At 41.2% G+C, this 24,404-nt stretch overlaps 1 protein-coding gene across 4 annotated transcripts in view; it reads right to left on the bottom strand.

The window, feature by feature from the left end:
* Positions 1-24,161, bottom strand: part of CNOT4 (CCR4-NOT transcription complex subunit 4) — a 67,105-nt gene extending 42,944 nt beyond the window's left edge. For 3 of the 4 annotated variants that reach the window (XM_056846023.1, XM_056846022.1, XM_056846024.1), the window contains exon 1: positions 4,194-4,458. In XM_056846023.1, the coding sequence (XP_056702001.1) occupies positions 4,194-4,367 (174 nt within the window). In that variant the 5' untranslated portion in view covers positions 4,368-4,458. Of the gene's footprint in view, positions 1-4,193; positions 4,459-24,126 lie in introns of those variants that run through there. The other variant, XM_056846021.1, reaches the window with a different exon arrangement.
* Positions 24,162-24,404: the final 243 nt, after the last annotated feature.

Genomic DNA, 24,404 nt, shown 5'->3' with positions numbered 1-24,404 from the left:
AATTTTCAGTAACTGCTCCAACATTCTGAGCAAGCGCCAACTGGAGGTGCCCCTCACTGTTTAAGAGAACTTTTGAGGGGCCCTGCATGTTTTGGTATTGGCCGGGCTGTTATAATCTGAGTTTATGGGTTTTATGTACATTACTGATTTAGCACTATACTGCCTTCTGTACAGCAGTGATGGATCTGCAGGACAATGGGCTCTTCTTCCAATTGTAGTCACAAACACACGCAGGAGCCACTATTTCCATTTCGAACCAGTGTGAAGTGCTGATAGTTCTTGTTTTACCAGTTCCATTAATACTGCAACAAGACCACAAATCAGATCTTTCTCTTTACAGTACATTATCTTAGTGATACTGTCTAGCTCATCCCAGCACAGGTTTCCCAAGCTAATACCTACAAACAGAGAAAATGCTCTCAATTCATAACAAGCGAGTAAAACCATCCTACCCCAAGTGAAGGCCATCAGAAGAGCTTAAAAAAAACCCTTTCAGGACGAGGCTAATGCCTTAAAGAAAACTTCCCTCACCAATCAAGGTCGAACACTTAATCACTCTTTGCAGAGCAACTTTCAGTCTTAAAGCCAGACACATGTTACTTCCATACAAGTATATCTATAAGTTACAGACTAGATACGAACCAGTCTCTTAACAATAAAGATTTGCAAGGAGTGGCATGTATGCAAGGAAACAAACTCACAGGTAAGTACAGAAACAAAAACCACGGGGCACATAAACCACGGATTCCGATGTCTGTACGCTAATGCGCAGAGTATGGGAAACAAGCAGGAAGAACTCGAAGCCCTAATACAGGAAGGGGATTTTGACCTAATAGGCATTTCTGAAACTTGGTGGGATGTCACTCATGATTGGAATATTAAGATTGAGGGGTACAACTTGTTTAAAAGGGATAGATTGATAAGGAAGGGGGGGAGGAGTAGCACTGTATGTCAAAGATGTGTACACTTGTGAAGAAGTACATGAATCTGAGCATGGTAGTGCAGTCGAGACTCTATGGTAAACATAAAAGGAATAAGAAATAATAGTGATATTCTCCTGGGGGTCTGCTATCGACCACCAAACCAGGCAGAGGACTTGGATGGGACGCTCCTGGACCAGATCACAAAGTTCTCAAAGAGACGGGACATGGTGGTCATGGGAGATTTTAATCACCCGGATATCTGTTGGAAGTCCAACGCTGCTAAAAATGCAAGATCCAATAAATTCCTGACTTGTCTTACTGACAACTTCCTATTCCAGAAGGTGGAGAGGGAAACAAGGGGGTCTGCTATCTTAGACTTGATTCTCACCAACAGGGAAGAACTGGTCGATGAGGTTAAAGTACCTTGGGTAGTAGTGATCACGTACTCTTGGAATTTACAATCTTGGGGAGAGGAAAACCTGTACGTAGTCAGACATGTAGGTTGGACTTCAAAAGAGCAAATTTTAACAAACTTAAACTTATGATAGGTAGAACTCCATGGTCAGAAATACTTAAGGAGAAGGGAGTTTAAGAAGGGTGGGCGTTTCTTAAAAATAAAATACTGAAGGTGCAATCCCAAACCATTCCTATGAGAAGGAAAAATGGGAGGAGCCTAAAGAGGTCAGGGTGGCTCCATAAACAGCTTTTTAAAGAGTTGAGAAATAAAAAAGACTTATTTAGGAAGTGGAAGGAGGGCCTTATAACCAAAGAGGAATATAAGCAAATAACTAGTGCTTGTAGGGAGAGTGTTAGGAAAGCTAAAGCTCAGTATGAACTTAGGCTAGCAAGAGATGCTAAACGCAACAAAAAAGGGTTCTTTTCCTATGTACAGAGTAAGAGTAAGAACAAGGACAAGATAAGCCCATTGGGTGGACCGGAAAGTGAAATTGTAACAGGAGATGAAGAGAGGGCAGAACTCCTCAATTCCTACTTTTCCTCAGTTTTTTCTCGTGAGGGAAGTGGTGCTCAACATGGCATAAACAGAACATGTGATGAGGGAAGGGATTTGCAGCCTAGAATTGGCATTGGAGTAATGCACAAACACCTGGTTTCTTTAAATGAAACAAAATCCTCTGGGCCAGATGAACTGCACCCAAGGGTACTCAAAGAACTTGCAGATGTAATTTCGGAACCTCTGTCCATTATTTTTGAAAATAATGTTTGGCATTATTTTTGAAAATAATGTTTGGCAAACAGGTGAAGTGCCAGAAGATTGAAGGTGGGCAAATGATGTCCCCATCTTCAAGAAGGGGAAAAAGGAGGATCCGGGTAACTACCGACCCATCAGCTTGACTTCTATACCAGGAAAAGTGTTCGAACAAATTATCAAACAGTACGTCCTTGAGCATTTAGAAAGGCTGGATCTGATCACTAAGAGCCAGCACGGGTTTCTCAAGAATAAGTCATGTCAGACTAATCTTATCTCCTTTTTTGAGAAAGTTACTACCTTGCTGGATCAGGGGAATGCTGTAGACATAGTTTATCTAGATTTCAGTAAGGCTTTTGATAAGGTTCCACATAGTATTCTAGTTGTCAAATTGGGAAAATGTGGGTTAGATCCTATTATTGTTAGATGGATCTGCAACTGGTTGACAGATCGTACCCAAAGAGTGCTAGTTAATGGTTCCTCGTCCACTTGGAGAGAAGTGACTAGTGGAGTTCCTTAGGGATCTGTGCTGGGCCCTGTGTTGTTCAATATCTTCATAAATGATTTGGATGAAGGAATAGAGGGGATGCTTATTAAATTTGCAGATGATACTAAATTGGGAGGGGTAGCAAATACGGTAGAAGACAGAGCCAAGATGCAGGATGATCTTGACAGGCTGGAGAAATGGGCTAGAACTAATAAAATGCAATTCAACAAAGACAAATTTAAAGTTCTGCATTTAGGTAGGAAAATCAAATGCATAATTATAGGATGGGGGAGACTTGTTCGAGCAGTAGGGTGTGTGAAAAGGATCTTGGGGTCTTAGTAGACCAAACACTGAACATGAGTCAGCAGTGTGATGCGGTAACTAAAAAGGCAAATGCAGTCTTGGGCTGCATCAACAGAAGTATAGTGTCCAAATCACGCAAAGTGATGGTATCACTTTACTCTGCTCAGACCTCAACTAGAGTACGGTGTTCAGTTTTGGGCACCACAATTTAAGAAAGATGTAGACAAGCTGGACCATGTCCAGAAAAGGGCAACAAAGATGGTGAGGGGTCTGGAGACCAAGTCCTATGAGGAAAGGTTGAAGGAGCTGGGTATGTTTAGCCTGAAGAGGAGAAGACTAAGAGGGGATATGATAACCATGTTCAAGTACTTGAAGGGCTGTCATATAGAGGAGGGTGCAGAGTTGTTTTCTGTTGCTCAAGAAGGTCGGACCAGAACCAACGGGTTGAAATTAAATCAAAAGAGTTTCCGTCTAGACATTAGGAAGAATTTTCTAACAGTTAGAGCGGTTCCTCAGTGGAATAGGCTTCCTCGGGAGGTGGTAAGCTCTCCTTCCCTGGAGGTTTTTAAGAAGAGGTTAGATGGCCATCTGTCAGCAATGCTGATTCTGTGACCTTAGGCAGATGATGAGAGGGAGGGCATCTTGGCCATCTTCTGGTCACTAGGGGTGTGGAGGGGGGAGGTAGCTGTGGATTTCCTGCATTGTGCAGGGGGTTGGACTTGATGGCCCTGGTGGTCCCTTCCAACTCTATGATTCTATGATTCTAACATATCAAATGGGGCCTTGACATCTACCAAGGATAGCTATTAGCAAGCCTACTGAGTTTCCTTAATATACCAAATGCAGCATACTAAATACCGGTGGACAGAGAAAGTAGCACACTCAAATGCAGGAGGAAGAAACAAAGGACTTTAACAGAAAAATGAGACAGGACACCATTCAACTCTAATGCCACAGGAAAATGGACCAGTATAATAACCAGTTACATCTTACAAGCTTTTCCCAGAACCCACAGTCTACAGTGGCACTGCATCTTGGCAAATTTGCAACACTGGAAAATTCTTTGCCCAGTTTGCTGTAGAAGTGTGGAATTCCCAAGCTGAACAGCACACAGATTCTACTGAAGAAAACTCCACATTCCCTCCTGATAGCTTTCAGATTTTCTCGGAGATTCAAAGTAAGGCCCAAGGGGATAGAAGGAGCAAAGTACATCTCAACTGGAAACAACCTTATCACAATAAAATTCATTCCAAGTTTAAAAAGAGATACTCACCTTTCTGCAAGCAGGACAAAGCCCATTCTCATCAGTGCGAATCCGATGCCAACAGAAGCGACAGATCTGGTAACCACAGGTGCAAGGGAAAAAGTTTATGTCGTCGATCTCCAGAGGCTCCATGCAAAGGGGGCATTCCACAGGGTCTTCCTTTGCATCTGGGCTGCGAGACATCTTTGTTTCCGCACAGCAGCAAAAAAGTATATAATAACTTAAGGGAGGAATAAAGTCAGCACAGAAAACTAAAATGACGAAACTTGAAGATCTGCAAGGGGAAAAAAAAGATAAGTGAAATAGGATTAAAAGGTGCTTTAGAATTTATCTGCTTTGACTTTCTGCAGCAGTTCTTAAGTTACAAAAGTAATCATTTAGATTACAAAATCCACAGATCAGAGAAATTTAGGGTTTTCAATGTCTTTGCTTTTATAATTGCATTTATATTTGTATGCCCCAAAAGGCTACCAAGTGTCAAGAGACATAAGACACCTATAGTACTACTATGCAAGTTTGATTACTTGAATTACATTACATTAAAGTCTTATTCATTATAAATAGACATCTTTACAGTACCATATTAAATAGAAAAATTCATTACTATTTGATGGCCCAATATACTAAAAAACACTTAGAGGCCCAACCAGGGTAAAAAAAAATTCCATCTGAAGATGAAGATAGCACATCTAAGGTGAATTTTTTTTTTTTTACCATCAAGTCACAGCTGACGTATGGAGACTCCATAGGGTTTTTGTCAGCTAAGGCTTTCTGGCAACCCCGGATAAGACAATAGGGTTCCTCACAAACAAAATGGAGTTTTAGTTCGTTCTGTCCTCCCCCGTTTGCACTCTGTCCCCCGCCCGGCATCTGCACCACAATGGAGACCCGCCCGAGTAATCGCTAGTATGATACCTGGTCCTGCGGAGCAATGCCTGGGAGCCCTGGAGATCATCTAGCTATTGCACACGTTAATTTCTTGTATGCGTTTTCTTAAGTAGTTACCAGCTGTTAACTTCCGTATTGTTTCCTTGTATCTGAACTATCAAGACAACTCTGCCGCTCCTCATTCTTTTGTATTGTACCTGAAACTAATCAACCCCATTGTATGTACCCTATAAATGTACCAGTATTTCCCCATGTCAGTATTCTAGCCTTAAGTTTCTATGACTTGCTGAACTCGCTGGCTTTCTTAATAAAACTTTAAACTCGTGACTACGTCTGGAGTGAAGTTCCCTATGCAAGAAACGCGACGAGGTACTGAGGTCTGACAGTTTTCAAGGCAAGAGACGTTCAGAGGTGGTTTGTCATTGCCTACCTCCGCATCACGACCTTGGTATTCCTTGGAGGTCTCCCATCCAAATACTGTGCAGGGTTGACAATGCTTAGCTTCTGAGATCTGACAAAAATCCAGGTCAGGGCAAAGTGTATCTTCTCCCTCCCATCAAGTCACAGTTGACTTATGGCAAGCCCCTTAGGTTTTCCAAGCAAGCAACGCATCATGACCCTGGTATTCCTTGGAGGTCTCCCATCCAAATACTTGCCAGGATCGAGGCTGAGAGTGTGTGACTGGCCCAAGGTCACCCAACAAGTTTCCATGGCAGAATGGGGATTCAAACCTGGGTTTCCCATGTTTGACTAGTTTGATACCTTAACCACTACACAACACTGGCTCTCTATCTAGCTTGGTATATTTCTCCCACATGGGCAGTACAATAGATCTAGAAACAATTAACATTTATTTAGTGAAGGTCAAGGGGGAATGACATTTTCCCAAGCTCATGTGATTACATGCATGTCCCCAAACCACTACACAACACTGGCTCTCTATCTAGCTTGGTATATTTCTCCCACATGGGCAGTACAATAGATCTAGAAACAATTAACATTTATTTAGTGAAGGTCAAGGGGGAATGACATTTTCCCAAGCTCATGTGATTACATGCATGTCCCCAAACCACTACACAACACTGGCTCTCTATCTAGCTTGGTATATTTCTCCCACATGGGCAGTACAATAGATCTAGAAACAATTAACATTTATTTAGTGAAGGTCAAGGGGGAATGACATTTTCCCAAGCTCATGTGATTACATGCATGTCCCCAAACAACTAGCATGTCCCCAAACAACTAGCAAACATTCAGTGAAGTAACCAAACAGCAGACTTATCCAAGATCTGCCTGGCTATATAGCTGGCTTGAACTCTGCATAAGACAGAAAGGTTATTTTACCCACAAAGTATCCTGAAAACATTTCACAGCAGTGAAACTCTACATAGCAAAGGCACCAGAATATTCAACAACCCATTCACCATCCACAAAAGCTCTGCCAGACACACTGAGAAGGCAAAATGAAAGCAATGCTCTATTAAGCACCATCAAAACCATAGTCACTGTAGTATTTGGTCAGATTTGGCAGATGTTTTTCATCACCTGTAAATTCTCTATCCAAATTGCTTCAATTACTTCACCCACATACCATAGGGGGATAAGGTTGGGGAGTTTGTGGCAGAGCAGTAGGTAAAACATATTACACAGAACAATGCAACAGCATCTTCAGTCCAGCCATAACAATGCATTCTGATTTTATGACAATTCAGCCTTTTATTGCTGACAATGATGTACTGATCTGTTTATAAGCAACTGTTATCTCACAGAGCAAGGGGAGAAACCAACATAAATAGAAAGAATGCTTATGAGCTATTTCATTGATTTCCCCCACGCAACTGTCTATTTAGCAGTCAACAAAGCCATGGACAACACACTTAATGATCACTGACACGTAGACAGACGTGGTACCCATTAAGATCCATGCATGTCCAAGGCAAACCATTATAATTAACCATCTTTTCAGAGATGCAGCTGTAGCAACTTGAGTCTATACACAACAATAGTCTTTACGTAACTTCTGTTAAAAGTACAAAACTGGTAAGTTAGAAAGTCTTTTCTAAAATTGGACTGCACCCAATACGTGATCAGGAGAAATTCTCCCTCAGTGTATAGTACGCAGAGATAGTCAAGTTATCAATACTTCATTCTAAGTGTGTCTCCTAGGCATTCTCCTATATTGGAGGAACGTTTGTACCAGATGTCAATTTCAACATGTTAGGTTGGCAAAAAGAACCTCAAGTATGGCAGGAAAAGTTTTGCCTTTTTAATGGTAGCAGCGTCAAATGTTAGCTACTGAATGCCAAAGATTACTCTGATTCTGGCCTCACCACCTCAATCACCTACAGTTCAAGTAAAGGTGCCACTTTTAAGAAGTCCATCATTTGAAGTACTTGCCAATTGAAGTTAATGAACTGCTTCACCATGACACTACTGTAATCAGTATGATTATTGCCGCCTTTTGTAATCATTACTCAGTTTTCAGTTAGCTCCACTGAGTTGTGTGATGAAATAAACTTTGCAACCTGACAACTAATAATTTACAGATGTGTTCAATCACAACAGCCTTTTACATAGGTCTAACTACTGCTACTGGGCGTAGAACACTCTGCCATGGAAAATCACATCAAATAGTAACTTCTACAACAATAGGTGGCAATGGCCAATGATTTTTGAACACACACACACACAGTTTTTACTAAAGTACCAAGAAATCAACAGTAAAAATGGGATGGAGTGTGAAATTTCCATCACACGAAAGTAGGGAGAGATTAGCATTAAATTTAAGATAATGACCTGAAGTGCTCTGCAATACTACACAAGACAATGTTGAAAGTACACCTGGGATATCCCATACATGTGAGACAGTGATTAGTTCATCTGATTAATATAAAGCCCATTACAATATTGGAACAAATTGAAACAAACAATCCCGTTTATCCAAGTGCCACATAAGATGAACACCACAAAAAGAGGACTGCTTCCTGTTTCCTCCACCTTGCTGAATACCTTGGTGGGTATATGATACAATTCTGATGTGATAGTACTATCTGCAAGCACGTTTAAGAATACATACTGAATTCATTTGTAAGAATTGTACTGCAAGCATAAAACTATTATATTCATTTGCATAAAATGCATCCATTCAAAAGAGGTTCAAAACAGCTAACTTGCTGAACAATGTTTTTAAAGTTAATATCAAATATCAAAGCCAAAATCAAATACTCTATTTCACATTACTTTTACATGTTTGTATCCTTCATTTTATCTGAGGAACTCAAGGCAACCCATTCTTTGAATACAATAGTTTGTCTACTACATTCTACTGGTTCTCCAAAAAACTTAAACTAAAAACAGACTTGTACTGGTTCAACCACCATTAGGCAACAGAAATTTGAAACCTACTAAGTTCCTATTACACCTATCCATTACTATAGAATGCATGCTTTGGCTAACATCATCTCTGAACACAACTTTCAGGCCTATATAATATTCCTAATGTGTCCATAGTCTCTTCCGAATGAAACTAGACACTTCAACAGGACTTCCCTCAGTTTACTCTCCAGAGACTATTTTTGACACCAAGTTAAGTAACCACCTTCTACACAGCAAGCATCTTCTATTACAGATTTCATTGACTCAGCTATAATAATAAACAGCACCTCTTCATGAATGGTAACAAAGCATAATCAGGAAAGTTATGCCTCCATTAAATATACAGTTTCCATGAAAACGAACATGCTTTAAACATTAATCAAAGCCAAGTACCGTACTTAAAGTTATTTTATTCACACACACTAAGGAAAAGAGGTCCAACATGCTCTACAAGTATATTTTGTGCAGTCCATGGTCCAGAAATGAAGTTTTATAATTTCACCAATGAACTGTAGTATTCTAAGTTAACTATAGACTTCCTGAGGGCACTAGTAACATGTTGGACTAGTATCAAGTTCTGCATACACATGTAGCAACACACATCTGTTATGACTGCATGACAATGGATTTCATAGATCCTACAACAAAGCGCTTTTTTCTGCAGAGACTTTAAAAAAAATAAATTTTAATTATTGTGGTTGAGGAGATAAGCCCTAAAAATCACAAACCAAGTAAAAGAAATTCCATGTTATTTAAGTGAATGATGTTAAGTCACTGTCAAGATTTAATACCAAGATGCAGATACAGAAGCTCCAGCAAAAACTGAACCTTACCTTAAGAGAGGTGGCTGTCTGACTTTGAGAGGTGGAAGTGATATAACTCTTTTATAACACTGTAACATTGAAAATATGAGCAAAAGATATATAAAACCATGGGGAAACCCTGAAATTAGTGGTCACCCAGTGACACTAATGGAAGTATCTATAAAGGTAGATTTCAGTGATATGCCAGAACCATAAGCACTCTCAGGCACAGCTCTGCAAACGACTACTCCATAAAGGAGATAAGAATGAGTCATAAGAATGGGAGAAGTAGGCACTGGCAAGGGATACAATAGAGGGAAATTAGATATTTACGCAGGATGCATGAAGCCCACATACAGGTTGTTGTGCAATGGCATGCATGTGGGTTGATTAGAAATTTCTTTCCACAAGTGGAATGGATCCTTCCTGCCTCCCTGTTTCCACTGCTCTCCACAAAATGCTCCCAAGGAATGACATGGGGAGGGTTTGCAGTAGGAAGGGGGGAATCAGTGGGAATTGCCAATATAATCTAGATCCAAGCAAATATCTTTTGCTGCATACACACACCTTTTAACATGCTCACAGGGGAATACCCATATACATATTTCTCAACGGTTGAGGACTGCAGACTTGCTGAATCCAAAATGTACAGACTTCATTACTAAAGAGACAGTTTAACAGTTTTGGAACTGCCTGACCACAAGTACTTGAAAGCAATGAGAGGAAACCTGCTGAAAGACAAGTATTCTGCCAGACCAATTGAGACTGGCTTCCAAGCAACGTTGTTAGGACAGGGATATTACCTAAGCATTAGTTTGGTTTTGTTCCTATGCTACAGTTCAGCTTTTCTTAGAATTTAACAACAAAAGTAACTGCAGATCTCCTTAGTCAGGCAAACCTGGCACAAGTGTTAAGCAATAGACACAGGTCTACAAAAACAGAGAAAATCTCACATTCTACCTGAAGAGAGACAGAACATAGTAAGGGTCATAATGCTATTACATAAGTCTATGCTGTGGCCACATTTAGAATACTGTTGGCAAATCTGGCCAGTGGAATTCAAGCAGAATGTAGTGGAAAAGATGATAAAATGGGCAACTAAGACGACAAGAGGGCGGGCAATTAGACTCTTTAGCAAAAGAAGTTGTAAAAGGATGGGGCTTTGAGTTTTAAAGAGACTGGGGGCTTCAACCTTAAACTCAATCACTCAGTCCCATGAAGCCATTGGATATTACTGCTGAGTAACCATGGCTTAGGACCACACTACACTACAGGACAGATAAATAACTAACAACATTACCTTGGTTAACTAGCTTTCAGGTTAGGTCACTATGCCCTCTCATTTAAAAAAAGGAAGCCCATGCGAAGCACACAATCAAATCAAGTGCTACATGTTGGCAGGAATACTCTCAGTAGAGAAGTAACCTGCTGCTATAAATGCTAGTACTGTAAATCCTTATCTACACAGTTGATTTGGTTCTAGAGATATTCACGGTAATCTATAGTGAATACAAACATTTAGAGTATAGTATACAGAATATAGTATGCTACATTTAATTCTACCATCTTCTCCTTTTAACTTTAGTCTCAATTCAAGCCTAGTAGCACTTAAAAACACATTCAAGTATAATATTCTCAGTCTGAAATGTAAACAGGGCCCTCATAAGACCACTTCTTCGCCACCCCTCCTTTTATTCCCTGTAGTTAAATAACCTGTTAATTTGTTTCTTCAAATCACCTCAACAGTGTTTAATAGTGTTCCACTTAAGTCTTTTGTTTTGTTAAGTCTTTAATAATCCTGCAAATTCAATGTTACTACACCAGAACTGTTACTGAAGTCACAAAAAGACATAGTAAAAGGTTCCACACTAATCAAGGAGAAATTAAATATGCGAATATGTCTGCAACAGAAGACGCGCAAAAAAGTGATATAAAGTCCAATGTTGCAATACATATTATCTCAACTCAAATGACATTTCAGGGCAAAATACTGAAGAATGCTGGGAAGAACTGAGACTGGCATTTGTTCTTTGAGAAGAAAACCACCAGTGAGTAAACAGATATTTTGAGCTTAAGCAATAGTAAAGTGTGTGTAAAGTGCCATCAAGTTGCAGATGACTTATGGCGACCCCGTAGGTTTTCAAGGCAAGATATGTTCAGAGATTATTTGCCATTGCCTGTGTGGGCTGAGAGTTCTGAGAGAACTGTGACTGGCCCAAGGTCACCTGCAGGCATCTGGAGGAGTGGGGAATCGAACCCGGATCTCCAGATTAGAGTCCGCCACTCATAACCACTACACTGCACTGGCTCAAGCAATAATATTTAGTAAGACATACATATTTTGAACTTATTTAAAAATGTAAGCTTTCTGCCCCTTAAATGACCAGCTGACACTTTCAGAAGATCTGTATACTGAAGATACACCAGCTGGACAGAGTTTAATTATTCATTTATACAAGCAACAAAGCATGAACTAACCTCAGCAGAATCCAGATTGTTTACCCTATAATTACTCCTTGAGGATACACCTACTATATGAACACTTCTGGAACACTTTCCCCAGATGTTTCTCATACCAATATGTAATTTTTCCTTATGAGAACCACAGGATGTAACTCCAGGGTATGTATGTTCAAATAAAACAGTCTCCACATATCTGCTGTAGAAAAGCCATACAAGAATCTGCACAGCAACAGAACACTAATGATGTTTAACATATTTCCTGGGCAAGGTTTCCCAGGCAAGACTCCTCTCATCAGGTTTCCTCTTCCTAGGAGTAGCAGCAGCATCATATTCACCAATTCTCTTCGATGTACAGAGGCAATAACAGACTGACTTACAGGTGTGAAATTTGCAAGAGTCCACTAGCACCTTAAAGACTAACAAAATTTCTGGCATATGAGCTTTTGTGCGTCACAGCTCACTTCCTCAGATAGGTGTGAAATTTGTTAGTCATGAAGCTGCATGCTCAGGTAAGTATAGACAGGCCAATAATCTCAGACAAGATCTATGTTGAGATGTTCCATAGTATAACAGCCATTATACTATGTTCTACGTTATTTAACATACATGATGTAATTAGAGGCTGCAAGGTCAGTCCTCATCTTGAAAATGCTGGAAGGATACTAAATTATAAAAATTTGAAAGACATCTCTCACAGCTTTAAAGCTCATGTAATGACACTGACATTTAGTTGCACTACTGGGAACTGAAGAATCTGCAAGAAACAGATTGTAGGTATTAAGGGATCTCTTGTAATATAGAATTATGAAAACTTAAAAACTAAAACCCTTATTTTTTAGTATGAAAGGGACCCACTAATAAGATTTCATCTTGTCTACTACAAAATCAGCAGGCAGACAATTCATATCTTATCTATGCAAACATGTACTTTGCAACAGAACAATCCTAGTCTAACTAGTAAACAGATCCAAGCAAGAGAGACTGGCTTTATTCTAAGGAAAACAAGATATCTGGCAAATGTTCAAATGGCCCAGGTTGGGTGGAATATTCTGTGGCAGAGCTATCCCTATACATAATTTTCTGAAATACATCACTTGAGCATATAATGTTTACCATTTAATTGTAAAAGTACGTTTACCATGCATTATCTGTTAAATTACCCCTAAAATCTTACTGCATGAGCAGGGGTCGGCAAACTGCGGCTCGCGAGAGAGAGAGAGAGAGAGAGAGAGTGAGAGAGAGAGTGAGAGAGGGCGAGCGGGTGTGCTGTCTCTCCCCCCCCCCCCGCCGTGGAGAATGGCCGGGTCCCCCTTTCCCTTGCCCTCAATGATTGGGAGGCTAAAGCCTCCCCTCCCCTCTAGCCGCGCGATTGCTGGGCAGGCGGCTCAGCAGTTCCTGGCCCACCCCGCCCGCCTATCAGCTGTTGGGCGGGGCGGGCTTCCTTTGGTGGCGCATCCCCGGCAGCGGCGCTGGGCCCCGGAGCCCCGTCTTCTGCGGCGCTGGGCCCCGGCGCCCCGTCTTCTGCGGCGCTGACTCTGTTCCCTCGTCGTCTTCTGGGCCTGCGGGTCCCTATAGGGAAGAGGCACACTTTGGAGCCAGCAGGGGCTTGTCTGGTAAGTGGAGGGTGGCGGGAAAGCCCCGAGGCACGGGGTGGGGGCCCCGTCCCGGGACACACGTAATGGTACAACTCGGGGTCGTCTGCTGAAGCTGGAGGGTGGGAGATTAAAAAATGATAAAAGGAAGTATTTCTTCACACAACGCGTGGTTAAATGGTGGGACTCCCTGCTCCAGGAGGTGGTGATGGCTGTCAACTTGGAGGGCTTTGAGAGGGGAGTGGACCTGTTCATGGAGGAGAGGGCTATCCATGGCTACTAATCAAAATGGATACTAGTCATGATGCATGCCTATTCTCTCCAGGATCAGAGGAGCAGGCCTATTATATCAGGTGCTATGGAATGCAGGCAGGACAATGATGCTGCACTGGTCTTGCTGGTGGGCTTCCTGGAGGCACCTGGTTGGCCACTGTGGGAACAGACTGCTGGACTTGAAGAGCCTTGGTCTGATCCAGCACGGCCTTTCTTATGTTCTCATGTGTTTACTGCGTCTGTGAATCTAGAGAAAAGTTTGCTCACATTGTTCACATTAAGTGTTTGTCAGTCATTGTCATGATTTAATTTTATGGATACCTTACTTACTTTTTTCCCTCCTCAGAGGCCATGTCTACCCACTGGCTTTCTTGGCGGTAGACCTGGACTCCGAGGAGGGGAAAAAGTCCCCCTTCAGAGGCCAAGTCTACCAATTGGCTTCTATGGGCCTCCGGAGGCCAGGTCTACTGCCAAGAAAGCCAATGGGTAGACCAGGCCTCCCAATGGGACTCAGCCGGAGGCCAGGTCTACCAATAGGCTTTCATAGCGGTAGACCAGGCCTCCAGACGAGGACTCCGGATGGGGAGGGGGAAATGGCAGGGACAATTTAATTTTTATCAATAAATAAGATCACTATTAAGTATGATATCAAGTTTTATTCAATGTACCTATAGTTTAAGACTTGAAACTTTAATTAAAGTTTATTAAGTTAATAAACAGTGTACCTACTGATATAGTTTAAGTTTAAGAAATTTGGCTCTCAAAAGAAATCTCAATCGTTGTACTGTTGATATTTGGCTCTTTTGACTAATGAGTTTGCCGACCCCTGTACCAGAGCAATCTAACTGTAAAGGTGGCTAAATCAAAGTATAAAATATATGGAATGGAAACTTAGGTGACTACTCCTACCCCAGCATCAGAGAGCTACACTGACAGATAACCAGAACAGAAGCTTTAGCAATGAGCCACCTACAACTACCCTCTCTCCCCTCATTTTAATGTGTGTATGCACTTTTCTGTTTCTAAATCCCAACAGTTTTTTCATTTTACAGTACTATATTTAGCTTTTTCATATTGGCCATCTTGGGGTTGAGCAGTTTAATTTAAGGATTAATATATTTTAAACAACTGAGCTTTGGCGTTCATGCTTTCCTTGCACGTCACTGAATAATCAGCATAAAGGCCATTTAAAAGGTTAAATCTCCAAACAACAACTAACATCCAATATCCAAGAATTTATAATCTTACACTTAAATATACCAGACTCCATTCTTTGATGATTTGAGTCACAAATAAAGGGCTTGCTCAGCTAAAGGTGTCTTTTTAAAGACATGATTCCATTGATACAAGGGACTTCACTCCTAGCAAGATGCATCTCGTGCCAACACTGCCATTAACAAAGTAGCAGGATACAACCTGATGTTCCTAAAGAGGTAAATGTCATTTTGGTTTGAAGGATCAGTATTGCATACACTACATTCTCCCCCCCCCCAATAAGTTTCTCTTTACTTCCCCAGAAAAAGGCATTTCCCATGACTTTAAAGTTTCCTTTCTGCCCAATGGGGACCCAAAGCTGCTTACATCGTTCTCCTCTCCTCCATTTTATCCTCACAACAATCCTGTGAGGTAGGTTAGGTTGAGAGGATGTAACTGGCACAAGATCACCCAGCTAGCTTCCATGACATGAGTGGGGATTTGAAACTGTGTCTCCCAAATACTAGTCCAGCACTCATAACCACTACACCACCCTGGCTCTCTATATGCCCTCCCAATTCAAGCTTGCTGGCAGAGTGTGGCTACGTCTTCCCAATTGTGTCTGCCTGCTCTGAGCCCCCATCCAGGCAGGAGGCACTGGGCTAGCCTCAGCCAGATGCCCCCAAGTGCACACCAGCCCAGTCAGAACTCCTTGCCTACTTGCAAGGAGAACCGCCATCATGAGAGTAAGTGCCATTGGTAAGGCCATGGGGTGGGTGGGAAGGAAGACAGCCAGGCATCCTTGATCATGCCTGGATCCAGCACAACTGAGAATTCTCACCACAAGAAATGTTTTCTATTGAATGCATTGTGTTAGATTCTGATATTTGCAAGCTCCTTTGGAAACCAACTTACCACTGAAAAGCAGGGTTAAAATCAAAATAAATAAGCATCCACCAATTGTTCTGTCAAGGATTGAAAGCTAATTGGGCATCCCATGAATGCAGACTAACTGCTAACTTATCAAATGGGGAATTCCAGGCAGCAACAGGAATAACTGCAAGCTATACAAATACATGAAGCGTTCTTACACTGTTTCAAGTCATTGGACTGTACTGTCTATCCCAACAGGCAGTAGTTTTAACAAGAAACCTTTGTTCTAAGCATCTGAAATGTACCTTAATATGTCTCACAGCTATATATCTCACTATTTTTTCAAACATAGGTAGATATTGTTGTGATTCATTTATAAGAGTCTACTAATTGATAGTAGCCTTTTACCATTATGGATTTTCTCAAGAAACTGATAATAATAATGCAGCTACTATCACATGGGGCTCTGAAAAATTTCTGGATATTAAAAAGTGGTTTTTATACCACTGGACTAGTACATATTCTTACACACATTAAGGTGGGCATTTCCATTAGAAAATGCACTGCGCAAAACAAGTGGAACAAAAAGTGTACAAACCAACTCCAGGATTAGGCAAAAAGAAAAATGTCTTAATCAACTGTCTTATTAAAATCTCTTATAAAATACATAATATGGGTTAATTTGTTCTGAATATAAAAGAAGCCTATCCCAACACATAACATTCAACTAGATACCCTCTATGCAATTTCTATCCCAGGCAATGCAAGTTCTTAAAATGACTTATGAAAAGAGAAGAAAACAAAAATAGAAAAATAGCTGGATGAATTTAAAGTCTTCATTTTGCTTGGCCACAAATACAGGAGAGTATTCCATAATCGGAGTGCCACAACTGTAAAGGTCTTTTCTCTTGCCAACCAGTAAATTGGTCAATACTCTTCAGGTACCTTGCCTTTTAGGTGATTTGCTACCAAGATAAAATGCCAACATCTTCAGCTGCTTTTTGATCATTCAGATCTGTGGTCTAGCACAGGAGTCAACTAGGCATTCTCATACTGCTACAAACTAAATCTAACTCCAACATCACATCAAACTGAGAATAAGTGCAACACTACACATTGACAGATAGGTGGCAATCCTACCATATTTATACTGGATTGCCAACACAATCAACTGGGCATTTTTCTAAGATCTTTATGAAGACTGACTAGATTAGTGCATGTGCATGCTCCCCCCCTCATGAAGACTGCTACAGGTAGAGAAACAAACTGAGCAGAAATTATTTCAACCTATGCACTTGCTGGCATTTCTTCAGGTTTTGCTAGACGTTCTTTATGTTTACTTACTACAGCCCATCACCCACTATTACCACTAGTGCACAATATATTCCAAGAAAAATACTCCAACCATATAATAGCTGTTGCTGCATTAATCCAATAAACAAAATACAGATGGCAGAGGTTTGTTAACAGCTGTTTACTAGAATGGAAACAAGTCACCTCAATTGCAGTACCATGGACAGGGTACAGCAAAAGTACAATTTTTCCTCTCAAGCTCATACACTAAACTGAAAATGTGGCACTAGCAGTCAGGAACAGTGCTAGGAGAAGTAAAACTGGCTCATTAACTAAGCTTAGTTAATAAAAATAACTCAAATGACTCAAAACTGACAGGGGAAAAAATTCTATGTTTATCCAGAAATTGCTTGTATTACATATTGTAGGTTTTATGTTGGCAATGTTTGTATTTTATTGTGTTTGTATTGCATGTTTATGTTACGTTATAAGTATTTTATTTTTGTCTAGTATTTTTATGGATATGAATTTTTTTTTAAAAAAAACTAAAAAACAACAACTGACAGGGTTCTAAAAGCTAGGCTCACTACTTACTGTCTGGGGATCCCATCATTAATCTTCTCTCCAGAGATAATCAACTTGCTTGCTTTGGCGCAGTTTTTAGTGCAAAACTCACTCCTCGTGGATGACCTTCTAAGAATACTTTAATGACAGACAGAACTGAAGCATACATTGTAATGAGGATCAGTTAGAGAACAGTGCTTTAGATTTGTTGTGGGATTGTTTTTTTAAGAGGCAAGCATGACTCTGACAAGAGCCCATTTACTGGTACAAGTTTTATAACAAGAACAGCTACCTCTATTTAATCATTAAGAAGGCTCTGAGCTACTTCCCCAGTCAAATAAATGTTTTTTTTTTATTTTACTGTTACCTCTTAAACATATAGAAGTCTACAGAATTTTTTAAAAATTCAATATCCTAAATATTCATGATGAGGAGCCTACTACTACACTGTGTGTGTGTGTGTAAAGTGCCGTCAAGTCGCAGCTGACTTATGGCAACCCAGTAGGGTTTTCAAGACAAGAGACTAACAGAGGTTGTTTGCCATTTTCTTCCTCCGCATAACAACCCTGGTATTTCCTTGGTGATCTCCCAGCCAACTACTAACCAGGACCAACCCTGCTTAGCTTCTGAGATCTAATGCGATCAGGCTAGCCTGGGCCATCCAGGTCAGGGCCTACTACACTACAGGACAGAAAAAAAATTGTATTCAAGTCTACATTTAATCCTTTCAAACACTACTTGCCACCCAATACACTCTACCAACAGCAAATCCTAAATACCACAACAGTTAGTAAGCACCGATCACCTTTACTGTGATGCCCCAGCATGCCCAGCATCAATTCATTAACGGTGATATTTTAAACCCAAAGATGTCAAAGTGTTCCATGCAGTTGCCTTATACAATATTTGACCATTGGTTACCTGTCCTCTCCAAGGTTTCAGGTGAAAATATTTCCAAGTCTGCTTATCCAAGCTCCTTTTAATTGAAGGCACTGGTGTATATCCAATGAAGTGCTCAAAGAACTTTCTAGAGAGCTTGCAGACCCTTTGTCTATCATCTCCTGGAGAATGGGAGATGTGCCACAAGACTGGAGGCGGGCCAATGTTACCCCAATCTTCAAAAAAGGGAGGAAGGATAAACCAGGAAACTACAGGCCAGTCAGTCTGACCTCTGTCTCAGGGAAGATATTTTAGTAGATTTTAAAGGGGTAAATCTGCAAGCACCTGAAGGACTACTTGGTAATCCAGGGAAGTCAGCATGGATTTGTCCCCAACAGGTCCTCCAAGACCAACCTTATTTCCTTCCTTGATCAAGTAACCATCTTACTGGCTCATGGGAACACCATCAATGTTGTTTACCTGGATTTCAGTAAAGCTTTTGACAGGTTTCCCCATGATGTTATGACGGGTAAACTGCAGACTGGACTCTAGGATAGTTAAGTGGATATGGAAATGGTTGGGGAACTGCATCCAAAGAGTAGTTGTCACTGGTAGTTCATCTGATTAAAGGGTGATGCACAGCAATGTGCCACAGGGCTTAGTTCTGGGCCTGATACTTTTCAATATTTTTATAAATGATGTGGATGAGGAGGTGGAGGACTACTAATTAGACACCAAATTGAGAGGAGTAGCAAACACCCTGTAAGATAAAATTCAATGATATATGAACACACTGGAAAAGTGGGTGGACGTGAACAAGATCAATTTCAACAAGGATAAATGCAGAGTTATACATTTGGGGAAAAAAATGAGAAATACGCATATTGGAGGGGGAATATACTTTTGGGTAGCAGTGTGTGTGAACAAGATCTTACGGATGTAAGCTAAATATGAGCTGCCAGTGTGATGCAATGGCAGAAAAGGCAAATGGGGTCTTGGTGTGTATCAACAGATGTATAATATCCAAATCAGAAAATGTCACAGTCCCCCTGTACACTGCATTGGTCATGTTGCACCTGGAGTACTGTGTGCAGTTCTGGAGGCCTCACTTCAAAAAGGATGTGGACAGAATGGAATGGGTGTAAAGGAGAGCAACAAGCCCTATGAAGAATGTTCAGTCTGGAGGAGGGAAGGTTGAGGGGGGACACGATTGCTCTCTAAGTATTTGAAGAGCTGTCAGAGGACAGGGAGTAGTTCCTGTGGGCAACAGAGGATAGGACTTACAATAATAGGTTTAAATTACAGGCAAAAAGGTACTGGCTCGATATTAGAATTTTTTTTAGCAGTAAGTCTTAAGCAGAGGCTGGATGAACTGGCAGTCTTCAAGCAGAGGCTGGATGAACACTTGTCAGGGATGCTCTGGGCTGATCCCGTATTGAGCAGGGGTTGGACTAGATGGCCTATATGGCCCTGTCCAATTCTGTGATTCTAAGTGTCAGCAGAGTTTATCTGCAAATAAGTAGTGTTCCACTATTGCAAGGGTGCAAGTGACAGTACTAGTGCAAGTGACAGTACTGCCATGGCACAATTCTTGTGCCACTGGGAGTGCTTACCACATCCCACTTTGAAAATGCACCATTTAATTGCATTGTTAGTTTATAAATTACAAATACAGATTTATTCTGTTGCTGCTTGCACAAGCAGAAATAGCTTGTTGGATACTACATCCTCTACCTCTGAGCTGTGGCCATTCCATGTAGATGTAATCTGCCTTGAGTTCCAGTGAGAAAGTGGGCTATACATGAAAATCATCCGGAGATGTCAAAAAAGGATTAGAAATAAGGTCTAAATTATCTGTATATCTATTCATGCAACATCACACTTTTTAAAGGCTTGAACCTGTCACACAAACATTGCAGTATTTTAATTACATTCTTCTCAATAACACATTGCATGTGTGAATTTAGAAAGAATATGTACTCCCTCGCTTTCACACAGACAATTGGTTCTTTAAGACATCCAGAGGATGCACACAACAAGCAGCTTTGGCAGAGTTCTCCTGTTGTGCACTGTCACTAGGGACATGCAACTGAGGTGATGAAGAATTCTGTTAAAATGTTTACAAGTCCAATTCCACTCACACTGAAAACAAAAATATGAGAGGCACAGCCCGGTTTTGACACTGAAAGCTATGTTGTGGGCCAGATGTAAGCATAGGGTAAAGGGACTGCCTCCTCCTAACATACAAGTTCTATTGACAAGTCTATTTGAGAAGTCATGTAGTAACTTCCAACTAATACTTTTCTAAAACTGGTGAAATATTCCTAGTGTTGCAAAACTCTTTAACAGCATTCTGAATAAGTACCACATATGCACGTCAGATTGATGGTATGGTTGATGAGGGGTTTTCGGACAATTATTTCTTCTAAGCAAACAAACAGGAATTTCATCCCCCCTTCCAAAGTCAAATCTTGAGTTTTTAATTTTAGGCATGTGTATTTTATTGTGCAGGATTACCTAGAGAAGACACTACTATTTTCTGCAAGTGTTCCTCTGCTCCTTCTTGGGAACACACATGTTCTAGATTTGTAACTGAATGACAACATAATCATTTGTCTTCAGCATCAATTCCATAGCATAAGGGCGTCTCACTGTTTTACTTATATTCAGAAGACACTTCCTGTGACAGGGAAAGGATTCACTTCCTATTTCCCTGCTGTTCTACAGGAGGGAGAAAGACTGGATTACTTGCTTTGAGGTTCTAACACTTCTGCAGATCTCATACATGCTTCAGTTTCTCCCACCAATTAAAAAAGATAATGAAGTTTACATATAATTCTTTGCACAGTATTTTTACTGTGCAGGGTTACCTAGAAGAAGATGCTACTGTTTTCTGCCCATGTTCCTTTCCAGACTTTACCAGCTGAAGAAACATTCAGTTTTGGATCAAGTTTTTCTTTGATAACTGAAGCCTTGTTGCTTAACTACGTACCGAAGGTTCCTAACCCCCTGCATTCTATTGTTTTACAGCTCATCATAGCTGCTAGAATTGTGTTTTGTGTGGCACTGGGATAAACAGCTCCAATAATTCAAGAATGGACACAAAAAGGTTTAGAGACTTATCAACTGAAAAAATTGATTGATATAAGGAATGAGAAAGATGCACAGCAGACTGAATTGACTTGGAAATCTGTGGTGCAAGAGTGATGTCTTTTTGTTAAGTAAGTTGTCTTTTTTCTTTTTGTTGCTATTGCATTATAATGTCTCCATTCGTATAGTTTTATTCTTTGAAATAAAAAATTTAGAAAAAAGAAACATTAAGGTAAAAGATGGCAGGAAAGATGCATAAACTGAAGAACTCTGAAGAATATGTACTCTGCAAAAATGAGGTACCTTTCAATTTTATTTTGCCATGTAAGCAATTGTTCTCGTTCTAACAGGATGCTGCATATTTTCAAATTAAAAAATGAAATGGCATATTTAAGACTGTCTACACTTGGATAAGAAGATACCTTTCCTGAAGTAACCTTGAATTATTATTGTTCTTATTGTTCCATAGTGTTGCTTCCCTGGTGTAGAACTTAGAATTAAATTCTCAACATATTTAAAAACCCAGTATATACGATTCAGATACATCCTGTCTGGCTTTCTGTTCTTGAGCTTTGTTAACTAAAAATGGAATCTCATGCTTTAAAATAAGATCTTAAGTAAACAGTTATGCACCTTAAAAAGGTCATCAAATAGGATGCACTAGTATTGAAAACATGTTATATCGGGCTAATGAAGAAGCAGTGTGCAGAATAAATTTGTACACTAAAACCACAAGTTGTGTTTCAGTTTTAGGCTAATATAAACTGAACAAACTCTAAAGACGCTCGTAAGACATATGACCTCAGAGAGGCAAATGAAAAAAATTGAGCACACAAGCTTTTAATACTTAACATTTTTTCTAGAAGTAGCCAAGAATAAAACAATATTCAAAGTTATGAAGGCCTTTTCAGTCTTTGTGCCCCCATACCACACAAAGACCATTCATTCTCTCTCGGAACAAACTTTGTTTGTATTTCTGCCAAGTCTCACTGGCAAGTGTTTCTAAAGAGATACATCTATTACTTGTGTTTGCAGGGTGAGAATCAACAGAATGATGAAAGCTGTAAGGTATAATGCATTTGAATACTCCATTACATTAAGCAGCTTTTAAAAAAGATAACTCCCTAAAACTGTCAACTGTAAGCTATAGTATACCTACATCCATCAAACATTTTACAGCTCATTCCATTACTCCTTTAATAAATTACAGTTTCAAGAAAGTAGCATCAGTCATTATGTTAAAATAAAATTCCAGTATCTCCATTTGCCAAGATAACATGAATGAGCATACCAAGAATTCAGGTAAAATTATCTGATTTTTTAAACAAGTAAATACAGAAGCATGACTACAACAAGCATATCACTATTCCTACCAAAATCCATATAATCTGAGGTTACAAGTAACATTTTGAGGTCATCAAGATTTCAGTAGAACTTAATTCCATGTTTAGTAGTAAGAGGTATAACGTCAGTACACCAAACACGTGCAAGATAGCTTTTAGGCACCACTTACTAGCATCTGTATTTTTTCTAGCTTACATCAGACACAGGATGTGTCCTTCCCTGGAATTACTCTCCCTCCTGAAAAACCTGTATCATTATAAACATATATGCTAAGAAAATAATACAATACTTAAAATAAAACAGTGGCAGGGGTAAACAATTATCCTTGCATGTTAAAACAGAAACAACCCAGGGCATTCAACAGAAGTAGCAAAATCCTTTGTATTCCATAAAACAAAGACATCGGTTTTTTAAAGACATGGAAGCATACATGGAAGGGAAAGAGTAGAAAAGGGCAAGAGTCCAGTAGCACCTTAAAGACTAACAAAAATATTTTCTGGTAGGGTATGAGCTTTCGTGAGCCACAGCTCACTTCTTCATTCTGAAGAAGTGAGCTGTGGCTCACGAAAGCTCACACCCTGCCAGAAAATATTTTTGTTAGTCTTTAAGGTGCTACTGGACTCTTGCCCTTTTCTGCTACTGCAGACAGACCAACACGGCTACCCACTGTGAATGGAAGGGAAAGAATCCCAGGAAAGCCAAAAGGCCTACCGAGAATAACGCAAAGGGAACACTAACACAGTTAATCGCCACCCACCGACACACGTGCTGATGTCCTGAGAAGCCTGGGTATTTTTTTTTCCGCCTGTTTCAGCGTAGGGAGGGAGGAACAGAAACATTCCCAGCCAGCCCTTATGAAAAAAAACAAAAAAGCTCCAGCAATAGGTTCGGGCTCCCTGTCACCCACCCAACAGACAGACACACGCCGGTCGCAAGGGGGATGCGAAGCTCCCGGGCCAGAGCCCTCCGCCCCTGCTGACTGCCAGGCCCCCCATCCTCAGAGGTCCCAGCGTGGCCTCGGGATCCTGCCCAGACTCCGGACCCGCAGCAGTCCCCCGACCACCAAGCGCAGGCAGACCCCGAGGAGCCCCTTCGGGAAGAGCTGGTGGGCCCTGACTGCGGGCAGAGGAGCCGCCCTGGCTGGCCAGATCCCCTCCCTCCAGGCAGAGGGAGCCCCGGCGCCCACCCAAGGGCCGAAGCCGTCGGAGAGGGGGCACGAGGCCTGCGGGCTCCCCACGAGGCCTCCGCTCTCTCGTAGCCCGGCAGACCCGGCTCCCCCAGCCCCTGCTACGGCTGCTGCCTCTCACTCACCCGCCCCGTCGTCTCTGCTCCACGGCGGCCGGCTGTCTGGCGGCGGGGGCAGCAGGGCTCCCTGGCGCTCGCTCGCTCGCTCTTCTCGCCCTCTCTCTTCCGGGGCCGCGGGGACGGGGCTGGGGGGGGGGCAGCTCCTCCTCCGACCTTTATGTGAGAGACGGGTAATCTCCAGGCTCTACGCGCTCCGCTGCCAGGCCGGCCACCATCTTACATTCGGGAGAGACTGCCTGCCTGCTCCGGACGCTGCTTCTAACACGCATGCGCGTGAGCCGACC

This window comes from Euleptes europaea, chromosome 3 (genome assembly GCF_029931775.1).
Source record: "Euleptes europaea isolate rEulEur1 chromosome 3, rEulEur1.hap1, whole genome shotgun sequence".
NCBI lineage: Eukaryota > Metazoa > Chordata > Lepidosauria > Squamata > Sphaerodactylidae > Euleptes > Euleptes europaea.
Note: the sequence above shows the minus strand (reverse complement) of the source record. Positions and strands in the feature narration are given on the sequence as shown.